The sequence below is a fragment of the Lasioglossum baleicum genome, chromosome 19 (genome assembly GCF_051020765.1).
Source record: "Lasioglossum baleicum chromosome 19, iyLasBale1, whole genome shotgun sequence".
Classification (NCBI taxonomy): Eukaryota; Metazoa; Arthropoda; class Insecta; order Hymenoptera; family Halictidae; genus Lasioglossum; species Lasioglossum baleicum.
Genome location: NC_134947.1, coordinates 7,330,824 through 7,349,228, shown reverse-complemented (window position 1 = coordinate 7,349,228; position 18,405 = coordinate 7,330,824). Strand labels below are relative to the sequence as shown.

The window sequence follows — 18,405 nt, the reverse complement described above, 5'->3', positions numbered from 1 at the left end:
AAGGACAAGTGTCGGCCAATCGGGTGGACCGACAAATTTGTAAACGATTGACGCAAGGTGCACACCCTCTACAGAAGGACGCGCGTGACTTCCGAGCTGTGTACCGTCGTAACCATCAACCAATTAATTTAATTAAATTGACCAACGGCCTACACATTGTCTCTCCCCTCTGCACGGAATCTCTTTAGACTTGTTTTATGACACACATTGCACCCCTTGTTTGGCGATTGATGGTCCTCGAGCTTCGAGGAAACGAGAAATTTTACAAAAATCTTTAAGCCGAGTTGCCAATGAGATTTTCAGATATCGAAGGTCGAAATTTATTAACTAGACTATTCTAACGACTTCGAAAACTGTTTCCAGGTACATTCAATTTTTAATAACGAATTTATAAGTAAGAATTTTCAAGATTTGTCCTTTCTACTAACACTAGATTGCCTAAGGAAGTCATTTCGACTGCTTTTCAATTTCAATCAGAAAAACAATTATGTATATAATGACACAGCTTCTTAGAATTTTGTGACTTTTTGTACAACATATAAATGCGTTTATTAATATATATATAATTGTAGTTACCTCCCCCCTCCTTCATTTCCTGTATACAGGGTGTCCCAAAATTCGTGAAAATCCCGAAAGGGGGTGGTTCCTGAGATCATTTCAAGCGACATTTTCCTTTGCAGAAATGTTATCCGCGGTTTTGTTTAGGAGTTATTAAGGAAAAACACGGACCAATCAGAGCGCGACCTAGACGCGAGTTGCCACAGTCGGCCCGGCGCGCCAACTGTCTATTGGCCGACTGTGGCAACTCGCGTCTAGATCGCGCTCTGATTGGTCCGTGTTTTTCGTTAATAACTCGTAAACAAAGCCGCGGATAACATTTTTGCAAAGGAAAATGTCGCTTGAAATGATCTCAGGAACCACCCCTTTTCGGGATTTTCACGAATTTTGGGACACCCTGTATATATGTGTTATACCTATATTGCCCAAAAGCAGTCATTTTGACTGCTTGGGAAATTTTAAATAATCAAATGACTCTTATTATTGAATTAAGTAAATTTCTTATATGACCAGTTCGATCTCTGTATCGAAATAACAGTACATGATAGATTGTCGATTTGGGCGTATGTATATTGGATAAGTTGCAGTTGCTCAATAAGTATGTATTAGTATGGTCGCGCGGACAAGTTACATTGCGCGGCCGGGCAGCGGAGTGGGGATTCGGCGGCTCGGGCGCGCTACATAATGAATAAATTATTCTTTTTCCTAGTGAAGTAAATTTCTTTGTGTTGTTAATATTTATTAATAACTTATTATATAACTGTAAATAATATCAAAAATAATAAAAATTAAATTTTAAACAAATTTCTTTACTCATTAGCAATTCTTTCACAATGCAGTCATTTTGACTGCTTTTGGGCAATACACTAAGTTTCAGTCTTTCTAGTGTTAATTCGAAATACTAGACTCTGAGACTCGCTCCTAAAAATTGCTATACCATTATTCAACACGTTCCGAACATGTCATTGAAATTGGCTAATTGGTTTACGAATTATTAACGATCAAAAGTGGTAAAAATGACAATTTTTCATGATTTTTAACCTATAACTGCCATTTTTACGACTTTTGATCGTTTATAATTCGTAAACCAATTAACCAATTTGAATGAAATTTTAAGGACTTCCATTTTGCCACCGAACACGATGATAGGCAATATTGTGTAACAAAGAATACGAAAGCAATTCGAATAAAAGACATTTCCACTTGATTGAACAGTAATAATTACTAAAGAAAATATTTTGTATTTAATTAGAGTAATTTTGCACGATTGTGTATGCAAAATATGTGTGTTTAAATTAACCCTTGGCACTCGAATGGTGACTCTGAGGCGCCACTAAAAATTGCTGTACCATTATTCAAAATATTGTTTAGATTATTAAATATGTTTGTATCTCTAATCAATTACTTTATCAAAACTGATTGTATAAAATGTAATTATTCTAGGTAAGAAGAAATGTTTAATTTTCGAGTTAGAACAGCTGTAAAGGGTTAAAAAATAAAATAAACTTCCACTTCGCTCCAGTTTGTTGCAATTCAGGTACAACATTTTTATGTTGCATAAAGATCCGCTGTCTGCTCGTAACTAAAATCTGTTAATTAAATTCATTAACTCTTACGATCTACTTCTGACGATTATGATGGAATTAACGGATGTAAAAGGGAGAACATTTTATTATGTAAACAATTTCTATTGATGGTTTTCTAGTATAATATAGGGTGGGGCATTTATCCTGGCCACCTGAAATATCTCGAAAACTAAGTTTCAGAGAAAAAAAATATTTCAAATAAAAAGTTTAACTCAAGGAGGGGCTGATGCAGCAGTCATATCCATTTTTAATTTTCATCATGTTTTCAAGGTCATTTCAAGGTCAACTTTATTTTTCCAAATGGAATGTCCTAGTTTTTATACCATAGATCAATAGAGTATCAAATTCTAAGTATAGAAGTGTTGATCTTCATATGTTCTAAACCTAATAGTTAACGAGATATTATCCAAAGAAAAAAGAAACTTGTTTCGATAATATCTCGTTAATTATTAGATTTAGGACATATGGAGGTCAATACATTTTTACTCAGAATTCGATAGTCTATCGATTCATGATACAGAAAGTAGGTGTTTCTATTAAAAAAAATCAAGGTGACCTTGAAATCTCCTCTATGCCTCCATGCACGCAGAAAACATTTATGACACAATATGCCCGCCTTTGTACCGTGCAAATTTTGTTGATAACATTTTTCCATATTATTACAACTAACGGAGATATTCAAGGTGGACATAGAGTTATTGCCCTACTTGTATACAAAACTTTATTTAAAATATACTTGACCTTGGAATGACCTTGAAAACATGATGAAAATTTAAAATGAATATGACTGCTGTGTTAGGCCCTCCTCGACTTAAACTTTTTATTTGGAATATTTTTTTCTCTGGAATTTAGTTTTCGAGATGTTCCAGGTGGCCAGGATAAATGCCCCACCCTGTATACTTACTTCAATATTCATGCATACATATAAAAACTGTTTCCACGTTCTTCCAATTTTTAATAACGAATTTAAATAAGAATTTTGAAAATGATAGATGTCATCAATTTTATAAGACGTTAATTAGAAATATCCGTAACATATGTATGTTATAAACATGTTATAAACATCGTGGAATTTTTATCTAAAACATTTCCTCAAATTATTTGCGTTTACAATATTTTTATTTTATAACTCTTACGATCTACTTCTGACGATTATGATGAAAGTAGAGGATGTAAGGAAGAACATTTTGTTATGTAAATAAAATTTTATTTATTTATTTATTTTATTTATTTATTTGTTTCAATATAGGCGCGCACCCATAATACGTATACATACTTACAGCTTTAATACAATATACTGCCATGCAAAGAATTCCTTGAGCGATGCTGAATTTCTCCGAAACCGTTCGAAATTCAAATTGGCGCGCCATTCGTTGACGGGCGAGATCGATTTTCGAAATTAATCGAACGTTCGACGCGCAGTCGAAGCCGCGCAATTCCGCCGATGTTTCGAACGTTCCCGGTGCACTCGAAATTCGTGGGAGAAAAAAGTGCGCTCCGGTTGACCGGGCTTAATCAACCGCGATCAACGAGGGCAGAAGCGTGCGGCAAGGTTAATACACTCCGAATTAAAGCGAATCTCCCCTCGCTACGGCTGTCTTACCGATCGAGAGAAAGAAAGAGAGACGAACGGCGATGATGTTCTCCGGGTGACACCTAACCTCAATCTCGTAAACTCGTTTACGATCTGTCTGGCAAGATGTATGAGATTATTTGGACTCCGGAAACACACTGGTACATACCTCGCGAAGAGTGTCAACAATTAATATACCTCGAATACGATGAAGCAAGTTTAGAATAATTAGTAAGAAGGCTGGGAAATTCTTTTTATCTCAAATGTCACGGTAGTTGTCCAGCGCGCTTTATGCACCTAAATGTAAGTTCACAGTGGCTGATATTGCGCTATATTGCAGTGTACGATGTAGATTAGATATCTTCTCCGAGTCAATTTATTAGGTTACAGGAAAAGTTCCATCGTATTTGAAAGAAAACATTTGAATCAATTTGTAACTTCCATTATTTGTATCAACTTGTTGCCCTCTTTCGTGTAACCTGTCAATTTCTGCTTACCAATCAGTCACTAGCAACATGTGTTTTTCATTTACAAAGAAAACTGATTATTTCAAATAGGACGTAACTTTCTCTTCGACCTAATAGAAATAGTAGTCTGACAGTTTCGGGCAAACGATTGTCGAAACCTGCGTGTACAGAAGATCGTCCGAGGCCCATGTGTCACTTCTGTTCAGGGATCCTAACCGTAACCGTAACCGGGTTCGGTTCTTGTAACCCGGGAGTAACCCGCATAACCGGGTTACTGAAGACATCGTTGTTTGGTTAACCTGGTTAACCCGCTCTTACGAAGCGGGTTACTGAAAACTGATTCTTAGATGTAACATGTAGCAGATATTTACCATAAATTTACTGTCTACTATTATGATAATATTAATATGGAATAATGTGCAATAATAATATTATATAATTCTTTAACTATATATTGTATATATTCCGTTGTAAAGTACAATCAATTTATTACCGTGATACATCACTTAAATATATCATTGTAAATATAGAGACGCCACTTCAGGACCTCCGCGAGCGTGACAAATGACATTGTTGCACCTGAGACCTGTGTCTCTCTCGCATTGGCACCTCCCACTTCAGCGTCCGGATTGTTTCCCGATCGTATTTTGTTTTTGGTTGACAATCCCGTGAAATTCAGTATGTGAACTAACGGGATCAAAGTCGCGACGTACATAACAGATTGACTATTATATATATATTGAAAATTACATTTTATATTTAATTTTAATAATGCAACATCCTGTGCGTGAGTACTTCTCATTTAACGTAGACGACAACAAGTCCGCGTGCCTTATTAACGGATGCAATATAAAATTGACAGTAAGTTTCCTATTTTTTTTTTATAGTTTTTTATTTAATTTGGTCAGATATGCACATATGTACTTACAATGAGAGCTAACAGTGAATATAGTGTATACATTCTGATATCATAGAATTTATTCAATATATCTTACACATATTGCTTCAAATTATTTTTCCAAAAAATTTCGAACTTTTATGAATAAATAATGCCTAATTCCAATATTGCACTGGTTCAGTTTGGTATTGCTTTGCAAATTTTAATCGCAAAACTTAATGCTTAGCGACTTCTTTTAAAGTGTATACTTCACTTTTGACTCTCACGAGTGTTTACATATTTTTGTTTGCTTTAATATTCTACTATATTATTTTTTTGTATCTGTTTGTATACAGGGTGTCCCAGAACAAGTGTCGTTCCTTGAAATGGGAGGTTCCTGAGACCATTCTAAGAGACATTTTCCTTTGCACCAATGTCAACTGCGGCTTTGTTTAGGAGTTATTAACGAAAAACACGCGCCAAGCCGCGCCGGCAAGCGAGTGTCGCGGTACGCCGTGACATCGCATCGTGACGGCGCGGCGGCCCAGGGCGCGCTCTGATTGGTCCGTGTTTTTCGTTAATAACTCCTAAACAAAGCCGCAGTTGACATTGGTTCAAAGGAAAATGTCTCTTAGAATGGTCTCAGGAACCTCCCATTTCAAGGAACGACACTTGTTCTGGGACACCCTGTATATTTCTTGTGAAGTATGTACATATTTTTGTTTGCATTAATGTAGTATTATATTATTTTTTTTTGGTGTATGTTTCGTAAACTATTCATGTATTTTTGTGTGCTTCAATATTATGTTCAGTTCATACACGCTAAATATTATGTTTTCATTTTTACAATTACATACTATTTCCCTACATTTCAAGCTCTAGATACGTAGTAACCCACGTCTTGTAACCGGGTACAGTTTAAAATGTGTAACCCGCTCTGGTTGCTACTTGGGAACCGTTCCTGTAGGGTTACTGCGGGTTACAGTAACCGGGCTTGGTAACCCGGGTTACGGTTCGGGTTAGGCGTTGGTTAGGATCCCTGCTTCTGTTTGAATGTCAGTTGCGTTATTAGGAAGGTAAAAAGAACCGGGCGGGATTCAACCGGGAGAGAGAGCAAAAGAGAGGTTAGCTGAATGGAATGAGAAGTGGGAGGGGATCGGATAGCTTTATTATAATTGTTAAGAGCGAGCGAGTGAAAGGGACTTGTATCGGTCGGTGAACAAAGTGGTGGGGCAGGATTGTGTGACGAGCCGGGTGCCTTCGTGTCGCTTGTAAACTCACGCTCCTCGTAGTACACTACACGGTAGTACGAAAAGACGCTTCGCGCCGTGACGTCAGCACGTGTTTCGATACTCGAGCACGACTCGTCGATCGTGACAGAGTTTGCTCTGCGGTTACGGGTGTGATCGTGTTCCAATTGCACGCGTGTGTCCGTAAACGGTGAGGCCAGTGTTTAACGTATATTTCGGAAGGTTGTTGGTGATCGTCGAGTGCGACGCGTGCGGAAGATAGTCGGCACGTCGACCGACCGCCATTATTGTTGTCAAGATGGCGTCGAAAGGGAAGCTAGCAACCGAGGTCAGTAACATTACTCATTTACTTTCTTTTATTGTTGAACTTGTTCGATGTGGCTCCGGCGACGAGCGTCAGATTAACCGCCGAGACACGCCCGAATCGGGCATCCCGCGCGATCCTCTCGCGCCATCGATCCTGTCGATCGATTCGGCAATCGGCGATCGTGTCGCGCGCGAGACCCATGCGCAGCGTTCACACAGGAACGTCATATTGTCCGGTAAACCACGCCCTTCGTTGGCTTTTCGTTAGCCACATTGTTTGCGATGCGGAATTTACTTATTTTCGAGGACCTGTTGTGTTATTATCTACAGTATCAGTAACAGACTCGCCACCTAGTTACCTAAATATTATTTGTTATTTGGAAGCGATTGGAATAAATGACTTTAGAGTTGTGTTATCGATTGCTGTATTATTCAATTATATTAGGAACATTTTAAGTAAGACAATATATATTATTTGTAGTTTTGAAACTATGGCTGAGTAGTTAACATACTTTCACAAATAAATTCACTCGTTAGATGGAAGTTCTACATGTGGACGTTATTGTAATTAACTCTGACAGTTTGACACCTGTGTAGGCTGAATGGAATGCTTCGTACAGACAGTTTTTCATGAATATTTCAAGGAACTATTAATGACCCGCTATTGAAATTTTATGTACGAGGTGCTCACCCCTCCTTCCCAAAATCTCGGCTCATAATATTGTGAGTCATACCGCGCTGTATCCAATAATTAGTTGCCGAGGTGGGCAATATTTGACGAATTAAATATTTCTAGTAGTATTAAATATTGTAGATTTGTAAAGAAGTGAAGGTATTTTTATTTTGACAATCTAAATCTAAGAATTTAAATTATGAAATAAGATATTTCTATTTAACATGACCCGTTATTTTCTGCGAAATATTTACAATAAAATAAAGAAATATTTCGAGATGGAATCCAAATATTTTCAATATACTTGAAATTAAATACTAGTTTGAAATACTATTTTAAAAACTTGTTATAACAAATCAAATATTTTCAAATACTATTTTAAAAACTTGTTATAACAAATCAAATATTTTAAAATACCATTTTAAAAACTTGTTATAACAAATCAAATATTTTCAAATACTATTTTACCCATCTCTGATTAACTGTTTACTTCGGCTGTGGTCACAATGGCGAACACGGTTCAGCCGACAATCTAAACCACAAAATAAATAAAATACTTGTATTTCAAGAATTTAAATTATGAAATAGGATATTTCCATTTAACATGACCCGTTATTTTCTGCCAAATACTTACAATTAAATAAATAAATATTTCGAGATGGAATCCAAATATTTTCAATATGCTTCAAATTAAATATTATTTTGAAATACTATTTTAAAAACTTGTTATAACAAATCAAATATTTTCAAATACTATTTTAAAAACTTGTTATAACAAATCAAATATTTTGAAATACCATTTTAAAAACTTGTTATAACAAATCAAATATTTTCAAATACTATTTTACCCATCTCTGATTAACTGTTTACTTCGGCTGTGGTCACAATGGCGAACACGGTTCAGCCGACAATCTAAACCACAAAATAAATAAAATACTTGTATTTCAAGAATTTAAATTATGAAATAGGATATTTCCATTTAACATGACCCGTTATTTTCTGCCAAATACTTACAATTAAATAAATAAATATTTCGAGATGGAATCCAAATATTTTCAATATGCTTCAAATTAAATATTATTTTGAAATACTATTTTAAAAACTTGTTATAACAAATCAAATATTTTCAAATACTATTTTAAAAACTTGTTATAACAAATCAAATATTTTGAAATACCATTTTAAAAACTTGTTATAACAAATCAAATATTTTCAAATACTATTTTACCCATCTCTGATTAACTGTTTACTTCGGCTGTGGTCACAATGGCGAACACGGTTCAGCCGACAATCTAAACCACAAAATAAATAAAATACTTGTATTTCAAGAATTTAAATTATGAAATAGGATATTTCCATTTAACATGACCCGTTATTTTCTGCCAAATACTTACAATTAAATAAATAAATATTTCGAGATGGAATCCAAATATTTTCAATATGCTTCAAATTAAATATTATTTTGAAATACTATTTTAAAAACTTGTTATAATAAATCAAATATTTTCAAATACTATTTTAAAAACTTGTTATAACAAATCAAATATTTTGAAATACCATTTTAAAAACTTGTTATAACAAATCAAATATTTTCAAATACTATTTTACCCATCTCTGATTAACTGTTTACTTCGGCTGTGGTCACAATGGCGAACACGGTTCAGCCGACAATCTAAACCACAAAATAAATAAAATACTTGTATTTCAAGAATTTAAATTATGAAATAGGATATTTCCATTTAACATGACCCGTTATTTTCTGCCAAATACTTACAATTAAATAAATAAATATTTCGAGATGGAATCCAAATATTTTCAATATGCTTCAAATTAAATATTATTTTGAAATACTATTTTAAAAGCTTTTATTATATCAAATCAAATATTTTCAAATACTATTTTACCGGGGTTCAACCGAAGTCTGACGTGCACGATCGTCTCGTCTCTTTTTCACACGCCAGAAAAAAGAGACGGATGCATCGGACGTCAGCCAAACTGTGACCTTAGCTTTACAGTTACAGCGTTCTCTCCATAAGTGTGAACATTTCGGGTCTGCAGAGTTACATTTACAGAAGAGGTGCCGCATCCTCTGCACTGTCTCGAACGTCCAGAAGGACAGCACTGAAAAAAGGTGGAACTGAGATTACGTTTACAGCAGGCACTCGATTTCCTAACTCCAGGTCACTGGCTCGATGGAGATGAATTTTAACTGTCGTGACAGAGAGCCCTTCCATATTTCGGAAGTGAACACTGTATCATGTGGAAGCTAAGAAACTGAGTAAATATTTGGAAACGTGATACCTCAGATACAAAACCGGTTCCCAAACAATACTAGTACGGGCCTAACGGTTTAGGCTCTTGGAAGAATGTTTCGTTTCTTTCGAAACTGTGTGAGTGTCAGTTAATCCCCTGACGAAATCGACTTGTTATAATTTCTCTAGTGGCATTTGTTTACGAAAGCACCATCGAATGGAACGGGTTGATGAGCCGAAGATCAAGCAAATTAGGTTAGAACGAACGAATGCGTCATGAAGGATGTGTCAGTCGCACGATTACATTTTTCATGAATGATTCCTTGTTCGCGCAACGTGGAGCATTACCTAATCAGGAAGTCAAATGTTCTAGAAATTGTCTGTTTGGACAGGGCCGGCGTGACCTTTTGCGGGGCCCGGTTCAAAAATTTTTCGAGACCTAAATACACAATACACATGTAAAGAAAGTACACGGTACTCTCTTTTAAATTAGCCCGCGCACACATGGCGCGGTAGTAAACAGAGGAGTAAGACAAACACCAGAGAGAGAGAGAGAGAGAGAGAGAGAGAGAGAGAGAGAGAGAGAGAGAGAGAGAGAGAGAGAGAAGAAAGACAGAAAGACAGGTGTGTAATGAAAACGGGAACACGTGCAAAGACTAACCTAAGAAAGTGAAAATACAGATTATAGATACAAGTAAAGATTGTGTGAATAGGGAAAGGACAGTGAATAATTGACATTTAATGTCGTTTCTCTTTTTACAGGTAAGATTGTAAATAGTTGTACATAGGAGCATGAATAATAAAACCAAAAAAACCTCTTTTCACAGAGAAACTCAGTTCTGTGATTATTCTTGTCTAACCAAACCCATCCGGGAAATTGAATAACATTATACACATTCAAATCCTATACTTAAATTTCACAATAAGGAATTATTTATTATCAGTACAAAGGATGTTACATATATTTTTTTTGCAAGATAAATATTACGCTTTTTCCGCCGCAAAATCTTTGATTACGTCATCAAAATTGATTGAGTTTGCTACTAAAGATGTTCGTCGGCGCACAGTGGAAAATTTGGACCAGACTCGATTCAAAATCAATGAACTTTCGATAGAAATGAGGTAGAGCGATGAAATTTTTTTAAAATTAAAGCTGAAACATTGCAGAATATGGGAAAAATAGGGAGATTATGGTACGAACGTTTTTTAACCTTGAGAAAATTCGTTAAACATGTAGAATTTCAAGAAATCGATTTTGCAATATCCTGAGGTCGTAGACAAATTTTGAGACCAGATTTGAAATCAGCGTGAACAAATCTACGGGAAATGACGTACAGCATGTTGAAAAAAATTTTTTCCGCGCGTGGTATTGGAAAAACCATAATTTTCTCGAAATTATGCAAGTTTAACGAATCTTCTGAACGTTAAAAAACGTTCTTACCATAATCTCCCTATTTTTCCCATATTCTGCAATGTTTCAGCTTTAATTTAAAAAAAATGTCATTGCTCTACCTCATTTCTATCGAAAGTTCTTTGATTTTGTCTCCGACTTGGACGAAAGGTCCCACTGTGCGCCGGCCCTGTGTTTGGAAACATTCGCATCTTGTCTCGCGTATGCCATCCGCGTTTGTTTACGCGCGAAGAATCTAGTCGGCGAGTATTAAACATGTTCACTGTGGACGATTCTTGTATAGAAAATAAGATATCTATTTTCTCGTTCGCCAGTTTCGATTATCGTGCCAGTTGCAAAACTATTTGCGGCGATATTTGTTCACACGATGAGATTACGATTTGTGTTCAGAGCCGTCCCAAGATATTCGACGCCGCTCTTCGTAAGAAAAAACTCGGGAGGTGGAGCGAGAAGTCAATCTATTGCCAATAAATAAATAGAAATACAAAATTGCCTCCCAAAAAGGTTGCTGTCCGGGGTTTATAATCCATTTAGGACTATGGTTAGGGTGGCCCTATTTCCGTCGACTTTTACAATTTATTTTTATTACATTGACAGTTAGTTTCGGTCGGAAATGTGTGTAACAATAGTGACTGCATTTTTACACGAGTTGCTTGAAAGTCAATTCTATTTACATCTTGTACGATGAATGAAATTTATTATTGTTGTTTATCTTTATCGACTTTAAATGATAAAATCCGCCATTTCATAGTAAAGGATTTACTAGTAATTTAGTAGTGAGATAGACATTACATTGTAGTATTAATGTGATCAGTAGACTGCGGACCTTTATGCAAAATAAAAAATGTTTGCATTGATTGCAAGACACAGGAGTGAAATAAAGATTTCTTTCTTCTTTTAATTATCTGATTAAGCTGAAACCAATACAATTATGTCTTTAAATCTTTTTAATATGTCCACTGCTTTAAATTGTGCATACCCATTTTTGTCATAAATGCATAAAATCCGCAGTCCAGTAGTCTTTTTCTTTAGCTTGAGCTCTAATTGCGTGTCTCTTTAAGCATGACATCTACACCTAGCATTTGTTATCGGAGAAGTGTCATAACCAGTTAGCCAAAATTCGTATATTGATAACCCAAAATATTAGGAAATTTTTTGCGATGAAGCTTTATGTGAAATTCGTGTGATATGTGTCTTCGAAAAAGCGAAGAGGGAGTAAAATAGAACATTCCGCGATAAGGGCGTCGAGATAACACGAGAAGTGTGATTAGTAATCAGTGATTACGTGTACATATATGTGTCAAGGTCTGGTCAGAGGTAATGATAGCCATCCCACGGGAAAAAGAGGAGCGAAGGACGGGAAGAACCCTCAGAAAATTTTAGAAACCCCATTATTTACCTTTCAACCAAAAGTTCATGACCAATGATCATACAATACTTAAATCACTTTGTTGCTGTCGACGAAATGTCAGCGGAACTAATTGAGCGACAAATATATTTCCTATGAAAATTGTCCGAAACATGAAACATTGCTGCAATATCTCGGACTAAAAATTCCGTACTTTTATTGTAACTTCGTATAACAAGGCTCTACGTGCTCTATGTTTACACACATCTCCTTTTTATTTTTGATTACAATATACAGTATTTTATCCATAAATGTCCCAAATGTCTGACCAGTAAATGTCCCAAAACTATCCCCACTACTGCGGTGTGTATAATAATAAATAACTACTTGGAATAAATACACAATTTAAATTTAAATAATTGAAATAAATATATAAATACAAATAAATAGTTAAATACAAAATAAATACCAACATTTAGGTATTGTATGTCGTATCCACATAAAATTTGAAAAAAATCATAGGGAATGTAAATATTCTACTTCGGAAGAAATGTTTGATTTTCGAGTTAAAATAGCTCCGAGTGCAAAGGGTTAAATGCTATATCTACAGGACATTCATTTTTCATTATTTTTTTATGGAACTTTGACCAATATATTCGTGGAATTCGTCTCATTCAAAATGATACCAAATATGGTATAATTCAATGAACAGCAAGGAGGAACAGCGTATGGGAAGTTCTTTGAACTGTGCCTACGCGCTGCGGCTCTCTGCGACTCTCCGCGTCTCTTTCTTTCCCATACGCTGTCCTTCCTTGCGCCCGAAACTTTCATCGTCAATTGAACCACTGAATACAGTTGAAATTATATCGTGTTTGGTATCATTCTGCATTAGAAAAATGTCACGAATATGTTGGTGAAAGTTCCATTAAAAAATAATGAAAAATAAAAAAGTATGTCATCGGATTAGTTATATGTTTGCACTTCTCGGCGTCCGAGGCCTCTCGTGCTCGGCTGTCCTTCTCTACGTTCGGCAAAACTCAAAGAATAGTATGGGGACAAGGATCCTCGGGGACTTTTATCGATAAAATACTGTATTGACAAAGTTTGAACGTTAAGACCTCCTGTATTTCTTAATATAATTTAATTTCTTACATTACCAAACATTGAGTTCTACTTCTTTGAAAAGGGTGATTCCTAAAGTGTAACTTTTTCCTTTACGGAAATGTTCTCCGCGGCTCCGTTAAGGAATTATTACCGAAAAACCGTGGACCAATCCGAGCGCGGCGACAGCAGACAGCTCCCGGCTCGGCCAATGGCAACGCCTGGCTCAGCGCGAGCCAGTACATAGTCGCGCTCTGATTGGCCCGTGCTTTTCGTTAATAACTCGTTAACGAAGGCGCGGAGAACATTCTCGTATAGGAAAAAGTTCCTCGAAATGACCTCGGAAATTAAGTTGTATATTTTCTGGGGGTGGGCGGGTACCCGGAAATTTTTATAGATTTTCGAAATGTTCATAAACTTTCGTGTACCCGGCCACCTCTAATATTTTCTAATCGAAACGGAATAATTCTTGACTGAGATTGAAATAGGAAGATTCTGTACGTGGGCCGTTGTTGTTGAATAGCTTCTGCAGGGAAAGAGGTTGCTGTTGTTACGAATTAACAACGAATCCGTGTAGGGCGCATTCTGGTGTCCTGTGAATAGATAGATTTCACCGAATTCGGTTGAGTGTTGGCAGGGCGCCATTCGCCGCGCGAGCAGGGAAACCGCTGCCTTATTTTTATGTATCACGAGGCGCGACCTAAATTTCATGGAGGTCCACGATATATGTATAATCGAGAAAATCGGTAGCCCTGCAGAAACGACAATTCCGATTAGTTGCACGAGTCGCTTTTGTTCCGGGACTCGGCGAAAAATCGGTCCCGTTCAAGCGCGAGCCGTTAGAATCGTGTCGCACGCTCGTTGATAATATTGTATAAGCGATTACTTGCTAGTCAATCGGGACTGTTTTGACGAAGGTCGTCGACTCCGACCGATAATGATCGTTTTATACCGTTGCCCCGAATAGCGTGCCGCAGTTGTGTTGCTTTTTCGATGCTCCCGCGGTGCATATTCGTCGTCTCCAACGTAGGGTAACTGGCACCAGTGAATGAACATTTAAGAAATTGTTCAGGAAGATATTTTATTTAAAAAAAAAACTATGTGAATTAAAGGAATCTCATATATGCCAAATGGCTCCCTATACTTCATTTGTCAAAAATAAAAATGAACACAAATAAAATGAAATGATTATTATCTTTCTTTATTAAACGTTTAATAAAAAATATAAAAAATACCAGTCAATGAACACTACATTCTAGTAATTGAACAATGATGGTCTAATGAATGAACAAAATTACTAAACAATATTCTCCTATTTATTTCACTCTTTAATCACAAAAAATCTCCCAGAATTAATTTTCTTTGGCTCCGTTATCCTTGTTAAAACATCCTGTCCCTTGTGCCAAAGCGTATCTGGAATCTCTGGCCATTTCCATACCTTTCCTTTTTCACAGTCTACAATTGTTGTCACTTCATGAACACTCTGTTCATTTACTGGGCTATGAGTAATATCGTGGACCAGTGAATAGACACAACGAATTTTTAACAAAATATTTATTTTATAGCTATTTTTGTGATTTATATTTTTGTAATTTGTATTTAAGCTTTCAAATGTCTTCTACGGCACTTTTGGGGACAAAGACGTTTTAATCACTGTAACTGTCAAGAAAATGATACGGCAAGATTCGATACTGTCGCTTTCAGTCTAGGAACAAAATATTTTGTGAGTAATTCGAATTGTGAGGGTCTAAAGCTTCAACGACACTGCGTCGACGCGTGCGAACGTTGATTATTTTTTGGAGGAAACAGGTTGACTAGGGGAGTTCCCACAGTGCTCGTCGGAAGATTCGTTTCAGAAGGCGGCCGCAAGATGGCAGACGTTGGACCGCAGGAACGCGACGGCGTTTGAATAACCAACATGCCGCAACGCGCGCCGGCCCGACACAGTACTCTCTTTTCTCTTTTTCCTCGCTCCTCGGGCAGCCCTCTTTGTCAATCTCGTCTCACCTTCGACGCTAATTTGAACGATACCGTTCGTGCTTATTATCGCTAAATTAGCCATTATGTCGTTATTTTAACGAGTCGATGTGTGTCAGGGGGCCGTGCACACGCTTCTTCCACTCTGTTCCATTGTATTTCCTCGTCCAATTTCTCTTCAACTCGATTCGGCAACAACCTGGACGCCGGATCGTCGCAATTAGCTGGACAAAATTCATTTTCAGATTAACAAACACTGCGGTGCTAACCTGCTCTGTAATAACAAGATTGCGGATCTTTAGGCAAAATGCAAAATTTTGTTCTTCAATTACAAGCGACAGAAACGCTATAATAATTCATTTCCGACTCTAGCAATTTTAGTAAATTGAAAATAACACATAGACGGTCATAAATTGTGTTAATGTCTTTACTACTTTTAAATTACATCTACCCATTTTCTGCATAAGAAATGCATAAAGAAATGCAGAAAAATTTCTATTAAAATATAATCACAAAGTAAGTTCAAGGTGTTAATTGGGGATTTTGTAAATCAAACGATAAGAATATGACATCTGACAATATTATTTAGAAATACAGTTGTACCATTTCGTCGAACTGTCGTCAAATTTTATTTTTTTTCAAGGAAATCCTGAAGAATTTCTATTCAACTTTAATCACAAAATAAGAGGAAGTTGTTAATCCTGGATTTTGTAAATGAAACGATAAAAATATGACATCTAACAATATTTATTAGAGATACAATTGTACCATTTTTTTGAACAGTCAAATTTCATTTTTTTCAAAAAAATCCTGAAGGATTTCTATTTGACTTTAATCGCAAATTAGAAGTGCATTAATTCTAGATTTTGTAAATGAAACTATAAAAATATAACATCTAACAATATTTATTAGAGATACAGTTGTACCATTTTTTTGAACAGTCAAACTTTCTTTTTTTTCAAGGAAATCCTGAAGGATTTCTATTCAACTTTAATTACAAAATAATTGGAAGGTGTTAATTCGGGATTTTGTAAATGAAACTATAAAAAATATGACATCTAACAATATTTATTAGAAATACAGTTGTACCATTTTTTTGAACAGTCAAACTTTCTTTTTTTCAAGGAAATCCTGAAGAATTTCTATTCAACTTTAGTTACAAAATAAGTGGAAGTTGTTAATCCTGGATTTTTTATAAATCAATCGATAAAAATATGACATCTAACAATATTTATTAGAAATACAGTTGTACCATTTTTTTGAACAGTCAATCTTTCTTTTTTTCTAGGAAATCCTGAAGAATTTCTATTCAACTTTAATTACAAAATAAGTGGAAGTTGTTAATCCTGGATTTTATATCTGAAACGATGAAAATATGACATCTAACAATATTTATTAGAAATACAGGTGTACCATTTCGTCGAACAGTCGTCAAACTTTCTTTTTTTTCAAGGAAATCCTGAAGGATTTCTATTCAACTTTAATCACAAAATAATTGGAAGGTGTTAATTCGGGATTTTGTAAATGAAACTATAAAAAATATGACATCTAACAATATTTATTAGAAATACAATTGTACCATTTTTTTGAACAGTCAAACTTTCTTTTTCTTTAAGGAAATCCCGAAGGATTTCTATTCAACTTTAATCACAAAATAAGTGCAAGGTGTTAATTCTGGATTTTATATCTGAAACGATGAAAATATGACATCTAACAATATTTATTAGAAATACAATTGTACCATTTTTTTGAGCAGTCAAACTTTCTTTTTTTTCAAGGAAATCCTGTAGGATTTCTATTCAACTTTAATCACAAAATAAGTGCAAGGTGTTAATTGGGGATTTTGTAACTCAAACGATAAAAATATGACATCTGACAATATTTATTAGAAATACAGTTGTACCATTTCATCGAACAATTATTTTCACTTTGTTTTTATCGTCGCTCTCGTCTAGAATGCATTAACCTCTCGCGTTTGATTTGATCGGTTCTGATTTTACTAGCGGCACATGGTATCTGTTTTGAGCATGCTTCTTTTCGGATTCGAGTGCCATCGTAAAACACTATTTCCGTCTTATGACACCACGAGAAGTATTATAGAAAGATGGATCGATCACGATGCCCGGTTCAGACACCGGTGGAAATTGCATCGGCCATATAAAATATAAATTTTCCACGTACAGCAGGTGCACGTGATTTTCCAGCGTGTTTGCTACCGCGATGGAGTCGGCTAGCAGCGTGGCGGTTTCCGGCGACCCAGTGTCGCATCTCGATGGTGCTTTCTGCCCGATTTAAGTTCAATTTTCTTTCATTTATAATGAAACGCTGCTCTGCACGAACAATCCAGTTTTCCGGGAAATTGAGATCCGATGCGCCGCATCAAGATCAAAGGAGAATCTGTTTATTTGGTCGAATGATTTCACATGGTTCGAGCGAGATGGAACCTTTATTAAAACACGTCAATCATTTTATCGGATACAATCGTCAACGATCGACTGCGGATTATTGTCTTTGCTTCATTTGCTTCAAAATTCATAAATCATTACACGAGCTTATTAGAACAAATACCTTATGGGACTGTTTCTGCTGGCATTCCATAACTAATTTACTGGTAAAACATTGGAAAATGTGATAACAAAATATTTTTTGTAAGCAAGGCCGCACAAGTGCATCAAATAGGAACTCTAATCACGAGCTACCAAGTTTCAGAGATTGATTGTTACCATCCAGTTGTTCTTCATCCGAAGACCTCATCCGACAACATTTTGAAAGGTGATCAGTGGCGCAAATGACCGGGGCCCCGAACGCAAACCAAGATCCAAGATCCAAATTCTACGTTTTTCTCATAAAGTCTCTCGAAATTCTACTTTGCCCAAGGCCCCAACCAGTTATAACGCGCTACTGAAGTTGATCAAGTTTGAAAAAGAGCACCATTTGCTTTCCTTCCCTTTTTTAAGCACCGTGAACGCCCGACGAACTCTTCCAGCTGTAAAGAATGATCGAACAACATTCGGATAGGAGACGTT

General features: G+C 36.0%; 1 protein-coding gene and 1 long non-coding RNA gene across 10 annotated transcripts in view; one reads left to right on the top strand and one right to left on the bottom strand.

The window, feature by feature from the left end:
• The first annotated feature begins 6,157 nt into the window (after positions 1-6,157).
• The window catches only part of Atpalpha (sodium/potassium-transporting ATPase subunit alpha), a 253,830-nt gene continuing 241,582 nt past the window's right edge, over positions 6,158-18,405 (top strand). For 2 of the 3 annotated variants that reach the window (XM_076443423.1, XM_076443424.1), the window contains exon 1: positions 6,158-6,639. In XM_076443423.1, coding sequence (XP_076299538.1) covers positions 6,610-6,639 — 30 coding nt within the window. In that variant the 5' untranslated portion in view covers positions 6,158-6,609. The remainder of the gene's footprint in view (positions 6,640-18,405) is intronic. The other variant, XM_076443428.1, reaches the window with a different exon arrangement.
• Positions 12,225-18,405, bottom strand: part of LOC143218304 (uncharacterized) — an 86,378-nt gene continuing 80,197 nt past the window's right edge. For all 7 annotated transcript variants that reach the window (XR_013011023.1, XR_013011020.1, XR_013011021.1 and 4 more), the window contains one exon: positions 12,225-18,365. This is a non-coding gene — a long non-coding RNA (uncharacterized LOC143218304). The remainder of the gene's footprint in view (positions 18,366-18,405) is intronic.